General features: G+C 44.1%; 1 protein-coding gene across 2 annotated transcripts in view; it reads right to left on the bottom strand.

Annotated features, from left to right (window-relative positions):
• LOC112114288 (pro-neuregulin-1, membrane-bound isoform) overlaps positions 1-8,970 on the bottom strand; it is a 128,293-nt gene that overhangs the window by 5,363 nt on the left and 113,960 nt on the right. For both annotated transcript variants that reach the window (XM_024210935.2, XM_024210936.2), the window contains 4 exons: positions 7,706-7,808; positions 3,815-3,941; positions 3,117-3,247; positions 2,066-2,269 (listed from right to left, as the gene is read on the bottom strand). In XM_024210935.2, coding sequence (XP_024066703.1) covers positions 2,066-2,269; positions 3,117-3,247; positions 3,815-3,941; positions 7,706-7,808 — 565 coding nt within the window. The remainder of the gene's footprint in view (positions 1-2,065; positions 2,270-3,116; positions 3,248-3,814; positions 3,942-7,705; positions 7,809-8,970) is intronic.

Below are 8,970 nucleotides of genomic sequence, written 5' to 3'. Positions count from 1 at the left end.
TGCTGAGCAGAGGAGGGGGCAGTCACTCCCTGGAGTTTGAGGGAGGAAGACTGGCTGCTTAGAAGGCTGGAGCAGCATGGACAGAGCAGTGCTGGGCAGGGACAGCAGAGTAGGAGAAGCTCCAGGGTGACGGCTGCCAGACTGAGGCCCTGATACAAGGGCAGAGGAGGTGCTGGGGCTGTGGGGAAGCATCCCAGGGAAGGAGATGGCGGAGTTGGAGCAGGGGCAGTACGTGGCTGCCAGCTATAGGGTCCCTGGGTCAGCGGGCAGGCCCAGGCTCCTCCCTCTTTCTTCCACTGGCCACTTAGCGAAGTGGCCAGTACATGGACTGCAGTCTGCCACTGAGGCAGGTTGGATTGAGGGCTGTCGGTCCCCCGGAAGGGAGGAAAGAACCGACTGGAAGAGGACGATGTGGTCAGGGAGCGGCGCGGGTCCTGGATGCGGAGACAGGAGTGACGACGGGCAAGACCCCACCTGAGGAGGGTGCACTGGCAACCCCAAGCTAATTCCCAGGACGGCCAGCAGGAGGCACCACAGCAGTAAGTTGAACCCATCACAACATGCTTAACTTTATACTCGATTGAGCCCATCAATATTAACAGGATTACTCACATGATTAAAGTTAAGCATGTGCTTATGTGCTCTGCTGGATCAGGGCCATAGCTGTTTACCTGATTTGGGAGTTGCTAGACGCTGCATTTCTTGAAAGCTAAATTCCAGAGTAAAATTACAGGCAGTTTTTTCACAATAATTCGCCAGCTAGTAATGACACAGCATTAGCTCTGTTTTGCATTCCTACATGCTACATTCATAGAGCTCATGCCTATTATTCAAGCTTCTCTATCTTAACCAGCTCCTCAATATCTGTAAGAACCAATGCAAGATATTTGCCTTCTGCTGTCATTTGCACATGCTACTTTTTAAATCATGAAAGTGTCTCCTGCACAACTCAAGAACTTCTGTGATTACGCTTAGCTGCTACCACAGACAGGCAGTTAAAACCCCCCTGTGAATTCACAACACTCAGAGAGTTGGTCTAGGAACGTTTTGTTCTCATTTTTCTTATATCCTAACCCACAGAACTCTATGATCACACTCAGCGTTAAGTTAGGGCCATCAATGAGGGCTTAAAGGGCAGACGGGGATAACTGGTGCTACCTTATTGTATTTATAATTATTTTTAAAAGTTGCAAACACAACAATGTATAAAGAAATGGTTTGTATTTGACAGTATGCCCCTCCCCCACTCCTTCATATGCCACTTGTCCTTTCCAATTGTAAGCTCCTGGAGGCAGGGACCCTGTCTCTGTACATGTTTGTACTGTGCAGTGCCTCACAAAAGATCCTGAGTGGGGCTCTCCTGTGCTTCCATAATAACAACAAGAACGACAGCACTTCCCAGGTATTGTAAATATCCGTTCATTTTTCCCTTTTGCCTGTTTCTCTCCTGTGCACATAGGCTGCTGCTATCTGTACTGACGCTCCAGTAGTGTCAGTCATCCTACCCAGTTTCAGTTCTAGTCTTGCTTTTACTTGCAAACACACCTGCGGGGGGGAGAGGGGATTTTCAAAAGCACTTAAAGGGTGTAGGAGCAGAAATCCCACTGAAAGACAAAGGGGCTTGTGCTCCTAAGGTCCATAGGTGCTTTTGAAAAATCTCTCCCCCAGCGGATCAATCAATCCTCTTTATCTTCCTCTTTTGTCTCTGATAAACTCCATAGGCTGCCTTACTTGGATGCAGGAAGCAACCGAGAAACAGAACTAAGCAAAAGGTTCCCCTTTGATCTCCTTTCCTAGCTTCATATGCAGTGGAAACCTCTGGCAAATGTCCATATGTGAGCTACTGCCCAGTAGCCATGAGCCAGGACCAGAGGAGGAAGGAAGGGAAGAAACGTATTTGAGAGATTAATGGGGCACTGCTAGGCACATTTATGAAGGAGGAGGAGCATTTCCTAAAGAAACAGAATTTTCTCTCTGGTCCTCAGGCACGAGGACTCACTCTGAATCTCTTCAAGCCCACCTTGCCCTGGCAGTTAGAGGGAGCAAAATGAATTTCTTGTAGTACCTTTCGCTGTGAGGCGAATCTCGGTAGGAGTCAGGGGTCTCTCTTGCATGCTTCAGGAAGCTGTTGCAATCTCGTGGACCTCCTATGCCGCTGAGGCGTCCTCTGGGTCCTGCTGGGCTCGCGTGCCTGCTGGTCTCTACGGAAGAACTCACAAGCACCGAGTGGCTTTCCGAGATAATGCTGTCCGTCCGACCGTTACTCCAACTGATGGAGGGGAGGGGGAAAAGAGGAGAGAAAGTGCTTTTATTTTAAATTCAGAACGGGAGAAAGCAAACTAACTGAAGTTTAACAATGGGAGAGCAAGGGCTACATGCAGCTCGGGATATGCCTGTTAAACTCCATACCGGTTTATGGCAATCGAAGACCCTAGTTGGTGTGAATTCTGCCATCCTACAAATGACAAGATGGTTTTATTTTTGTGACTATCAGTGGGTGGTTAAGTTAGGGGTGGAAAAGAGTTTTCCAGTCATTAGCAGGGCTTCTCAAACTCTGGATTGGGACCCCAGAGGGACCTGTTTTAATGGGGTCACTAGGGCTGGTGTTGGACTTGCTGGGGACCGTGAGTGGTGGGGTTCAGGCTTTGGCTTCAGCCTGGGCGGTGGGGGTCAGGCTACAGGTCCCCTTGTGCTGGGGCAGCAGGGCTCGGTTGGGCTCAGGCTTTGGTCCTCCCTCCTGGGGTTGTGTAGTAATTTTTGTTATCAGAAGGGGGGGGGGGAGTCACGCTGCAATGAAGTTTGAGAACCCGAGCCAGAGCCATACTACGTGATCTCACAGTATCTCCAACAACACACAGTATCTCCCCAATTCAACAATTTGTGTATATTAAAATTCACAGTACCAGTAATGGAACTCCACACAATCATTAGGGCTCTTGGTAAGCTCCCAGGAAGATAATTAGTTTCGGTGACAGGATGTCAGGTACCATACATCTTTAGATTAAAACCCCATGACCAGTGCATTTTTATGCATCTGCTTTAGGCAATGGTGGCAGAACTGACATCCAACACCAGTTTCTCCTTAGGCAGGGAGGTTTGTTTTCTCATTCTGGTACCTATGGCTGGGCGTCTGGGTGACAGTGGTGGAGTGATGCGTTGTCGAGGTGTAGTGACTTGTGGAAAACGACGTCTCTGTCTCTCTCTCAATGACGTGTTCACTGGATATTACATTTTTAGATACATACTGCTGAAGAAACAGAGGTATCTCAGGTTTACACAGGGGAACATACAGCACATCTGCACACACACATTTTGTTCAGATATTCATTTTGGCCCCTGGGTGAGCATTACCCCTGCAACATTCACCAGCCTTTGGTGGCTTGAAGAACAAGAAAATGGGTTTGTTCGTAACCTGGTGACTACAAAACAAAAAGCATCGCGATCTACCAACTGGCAATTAGGCTAGTCCACACTAGCAAGATTAAATATCCACTTGATACATTATTTGTAGAGAAACATCTCCAAAGACATGCTTCCTCAAAGTACTGTGGCTATGAGCTCTGAGTTTCTTCTGCTAAGGCTGGTATTCTAACATCTCAGCCTCCGATCCAGAGCAATCTAGTGACTGATATCCAATGTTCTTCTGAAATGGCTGTACATGAAAATGCTCTGAATTTACTGTACATTAGAATCATTCCTTGAAAAGTTTCTAATCATTTCTTGGTGGAGAAATCCCAATTCCTGGAAACCCTGATCATTAATTTTTAGCAGCTAGCAGTTGAAAAGCCCTCAGATAAATGCAGTGGCTACCTACATTTACTAGCTGGACGTTTTCGGGCGGTGGATTGGGATGGTGGGGCCCATTGGCCATGTTCACCATGTTGTTCTGCTCAGAGCGCAGGCTCTGCCTAAGACGATCATGCAACTTTTTCCGTTGCTTCCTGTGTGTGAAAGAGGGAAATGGTTTTATTAGACAAAAGAAAGACAGCTGCACCATCCAGCATGATAGAACCACTTTATTGTCAACCCTTGCCCATTGTGGAGGGTCTCTGAGCAATTCCTAATACCAGGGTTATAAGCACTGGCAGAGCTGTGGAACGTGTGTGTGGGAGTGAAGGGAGTTGCAGAAGCCAGGGAAAGGTGGGAGAGGAGGAGATCCACTTCCAAAACTTACTCCATTTCAGAAGCAGTTCTCCTCTGAAGATCAGATTGACTAGGTTGGGAATTAGTTGGGAATTGGTCCTGCTTTGAGCAGGGGGTTGGACTAGATGACCTCCTGAGGTCCCTTCCAACCCTGATATTCTATGATTCTAGGTGACATTCTGGATCTGACAGTCCACTGACTTATATATAGCTTGGTTTCCTTCTACTGTACTGAGCTGCCATTCCTCATCACTACACAATCAAAGCACAAAACACAGCGGACATGCTTCTGCCTTTGCTTGTGCATGTAAATGCAATCTGGTATCATGCAGACTGCTTATGTACTTAATAGCATGGGCTGGATGGACATGCTGGAAATGATTCATCTGTAACACATTGGTCCTCTGGGTCTAGGATCCGAATCAGGGAGCACCTATGTTACAAACAACAGCTAATGCTTTGCACTGGCAGCAGCAGCAGATCCTGTGCAAATACCACCCTGCTCAGAAGAGTAGCCACATGCATCTTGCAGGGGCTGCTCACCAGGAGTCCTCCAGGCCTGTACCTCTTCTGCCAGCCTTGCAGCTAGCAATGTGTTACTATGATGACTTTTCTCAGTCAAGACAGGAGGTAGCCCAATGTTTCATACTGCGTGTTCTGTGACAGTGCATCTACAGAATTTGCCATGGAATTTTCCCCCCTACCACAGAACTGTGCTCTACAATTCAAGCTTTCATGTAAAAATATATTTAGTGTCTTTATGGTTGCAGAGGAAATCTTGAAAATATTAACTGATGAAGTGAGGTTGGCCGAAGTGTGCAGACACCTTGACAGCTCTGTGAACTGCCTCATTCATGTAAATGGCATGTTAACTCTGAAACCTATGTGACTGTCACATTGATGTCAACACTGTTAATAGGTTCACTGCTATTTTGACAAAAACACCCAACTATTGTGTTTCTGCCACAATCTCAAAATGCCTCGGACTCCTCTTCTTAGACCACAACCTCGATGTCCCCTGCTCAGCTGCTAAACCTTCTATGAACCCTTGTATGGGCTTAAAACAAGCTGCCAGTACCAAAATCTATAGCACACCAAAGACTGAAACTGCAGTATAAAATGTATCAGGACTACAGTATTACAACTATGTTATTCAATTTCATACTTAATTTAAAAATATCCTCCAGATTTGTTTGAAGGTACTGCAGAATTTCCGCAATAGTGCTGCAGAACCCAGGGAATCGAGTGTAAAATTCAGGTCCAGTTTACTGCAGAGTATATAGGGTCTTGCCTATAGTACCTATAGGACCCAAAGCTGTCTTCAGAAGTGTAGCTATTTTAGCAGGATAAGAGACTGCAGGATATAACCATGTTATTTTCAACCCTTTTCAGAACTCAAGGGAGGATATTCCAGGCTTGCCAAAAAAGGAAAACAAGAAGCTGAAGCTTCTTAAAAGCTCAAGGAAGCTTGAATGCAAAGAACGAATGACTCAATACGGTGCATTTTATAATTTTTGCATGAATTACTGGAGGCACATTTTAGTTTTTGTTATAATTTAGTGCAGTGGTTTTCAACCTTTTTGTCATTTGCGGACCCCTAAAAAATTTCCAACGGACGTGCAGACCCCTTTGGAAATCTTAGACATAGGGGACCGCGGACCACAGGTTGAAAACCATTGATTTCCACTCCTCCTGCACCAGTGAGGCCAAGATGTGGCATAGATTGCCTGGGTGCACTACAAATACAGCAGAGTCGCCTGGGTGCACTACAAATACAGCAGAGTCAGGAGATATGATTACTACACAGTTCCAATGCACAAGACTTAAGGCAAGTTAGGGAACATGATTCAGGTCACATCTACGCTAGAACCTGGAACCATATTAGTGGATAGCTGTGTGGTAACTAGGATCCCTGACTCAGCTGTATTTGTAGTGTAGGTGGGTCCTAAACAGGCTTAGATTCATAATTTATGGGTCAGATTCTTAGCTGGTATAAATGGCATAGCTCCACTGAAGTCAATGGAATTCTGCCAATTTGCACCATGTGGGAATATGTCCCTATGAGTCTATGCTACTTTTCACTTTCAGTAATAATGCAAATGTGTCATTCTTCTTGCATTTAAAGGACATTAACTAAAAAGAAATTGCAAAAGAAAGCTGAGAGGAAAGAGTAATGGGAATCCTAATGTGCACATCCTTCGTTCTGCGACGTCTCTTCATTAATTTAATTGCTGTGCAGATACAACACTTTGGAATTAAAGATTCACTGTTAGATGTCATCTTCACACTCCATCAGCAGTGTCATTTGCAAAGATGCCCACGCATTTCTAAATCTTTCTTTTTTTTTACGTATTCTTTTCAAACCCACGCGGGGTTTTCCTAAAGATAGGAGGGGGGAGGAGGGAGCACATCTCCCAAATGCCATATTTTGAGGGTTTAACCTATCAGACCCCTTTTCACACGCATAAAGTGCTTTAAAAATATTTCACAGGCCGCTGACAGCAATTCCCGATATCTCCTGCCCCTCCAGATTATCAAGGGCTGGTTTGGATTCCAGCCTGCTTTAGGTGAATCCTAGAGAGGTACTTTAGGATGTGTATATTTAAAAAGTTGTAGGTTAGAAGCCTGATCCAAACCCCACTGGTTTCAGTGAGCTTTGGATCAAGTCCTAGAACAGTAAATCTAATGGAACATCTGCTTTGTGCAAATGTGGTAGATGTACAATACTTTATTTTGGTGTTTGGTAGGTACAATTAGAAGAGTTTTATAAAAGCAGCAAAAGAATTTGACAGCACAAGTCCTATTGACTTTCACTGGGCCTTGCTCCTACATTTTTTACATTAGCCTCATAATTTACAGAGACATTACAGAATTTAACAGCACATGTCTATATTTACAACAATGTCAAATTCAATCCTTTAGTTTTTTGGATTTCCAAGTTCCTACTGCCACTGATCTTGTCCTCAAATACGTACAAACTAGTCTGATCTTTTTACTTCTAGTTCCCAAAACCCACATTATTATAAAGCTGGGGTCTGTTGTCCCATCATGATTCCCATGGGAATTATGAACATGTGACAAAAAAGGAATGAACAGATCAGTAAAGTTAGTTTGACTCACATTCTAATTGGGAGGATTAGTTAATAAATTAATGTTTGCAAAGCCCTTTGATATCATCCAAGGTGTGATATTAGAAATACAATTATATATAATTGTACTTCTAATATCACAATAAAATTAGTATTATACTTTCACCTGCTATTGAGTGAGATTTGTATCTGCCAGTATTTAATTCCAGTTTTGTCACTTACATTCGAATTTAGATAAACACAGATTGACTTTGCATGATGAAATCATCATGCTTACATACATGGCCATCACATAGGAATGGTGTGAATCAACAGTGCAAGCCTCTGGCAGGTTTCAATCAGGCACTGACTATCACCCACAACTGTCCAATGGGACTACTCATGGGCAGTACGCATTCCGTTCAGCTGTGCGGGTTTGCGGTATAAAGCCCTTAGGGATAATCACAGAGATAAAAAGGAAGAGAAAAGTTTACTTGGTTTTGCAGTAGGCCACAACACACATGATGCCAACTACAAGGAGGGCAATGCAGATGCCAGTTATGGTCAAGACCCTTTTCTGGTATAGTTCCTCTGCTTCTAGAAAGGGACAAAAACAGAGAAGATTACAAGATGCAGGCTGACGATTCAAGCAGATGACAGTGGACATGCTACATACCACCACACAGGATCACACAGTAACACAAACCCATGATCACCGCGCACTTTGGGCAAAACTCTACTGCAGGATCAGAACTTAATCTCTTAACACAATATCAGCGGCTAGTGGGTGCCAAAAAACATAACAAGTAAAATAAAAAAAGATACCTATATTGTTAACTAAAACAATATCCAAAATATGACTTTTAAAATTGACAAAATATCAGCATTTGCTGAAAATAAAAACACAATGCACTAAGGTAATAATGTGATTTGAAAATGCTTTGGATGTTTTGCTCTTGCAAAGACAGCTGGAATAAAGGTTATTTCCAAGTCCCAGATAACAAATTTAGCTTGTTTCTTCTTCTCTTATTTTGTTTTAACATTCAATGTCGCCCCTTCCCCCAACACCCCCTCCCCAAATCAAATTTATATCTCAGTGGTCTTTACAGGAGAAATTTCAGAGTATCTTTTGACATTCGTAACATGAGGTTGGCTTGAATTTGTATCACCAATGAAAATGAGACAAATGGTCAGAGGTCCCTAATAATGCTCAGCAGTTGAGCCCATCTCCCCAAAATATGGCAGTAGCAATTATTAGTGGTGCACTGTATCAAAGAAACACTGTGTGATTACTTACATATCCAGATTTGTATTACAGGAATGATCCTAGCTAGAGAGTAGCCTTGCCCGCTGAAGAAAACCTGTTCTACTTCACTGATCTCATTCGCAGATATTTCACCACGCTAAAGAAATCATTAGCACTAGCCATGTTTGGATTGGCTCAGCCTTCACATTCCGTCATCGGTCACACTTGGCGAAAGCATCAATTGTATGTTGCAGCAGGGAAATGTTATGCTTAGAACTTTCAACTGGAGACACATAGGCCCAGATCCTCATAGTCATTTAAGTGCCTAACTCCCACTGAGCGGATCTGGGCCCAACTGAGGGTTGACTCAAGACACGACATTGTGAATCTGGCCTGTTTCCCTCTCTTTGGGACTGAAATGGTCACCAAGGTTGGGCTTTTTAAAAAATTTGGCCCCGGAATTAGTCAAAATTCCCCACAGCAATCGAGAAAAGTGGCCCTAACAGTGATGTG

Source organism: Terrapene carolina, unplaced genomic scaffold, assembly GCF_002925995.2.
Source record: "Terrapene carolina triunguis isolate 2854851 unplaced genomic scaffold, T_m_triunguis-2.0 Scaffold33392, whole genome shotgun sequence".
Taxonomy (NCBI): domain Eukaryota; kingdom Metazoa; phylum Chordata; order Testudines; family Emydidae; genus Terrapene; species Terrapene triunguis.
The sequence above is the reverse complement of the archived record's forward strand: the minus strand, read 5'-3'. Positions and strand labels throughout refer to the sequence as shown.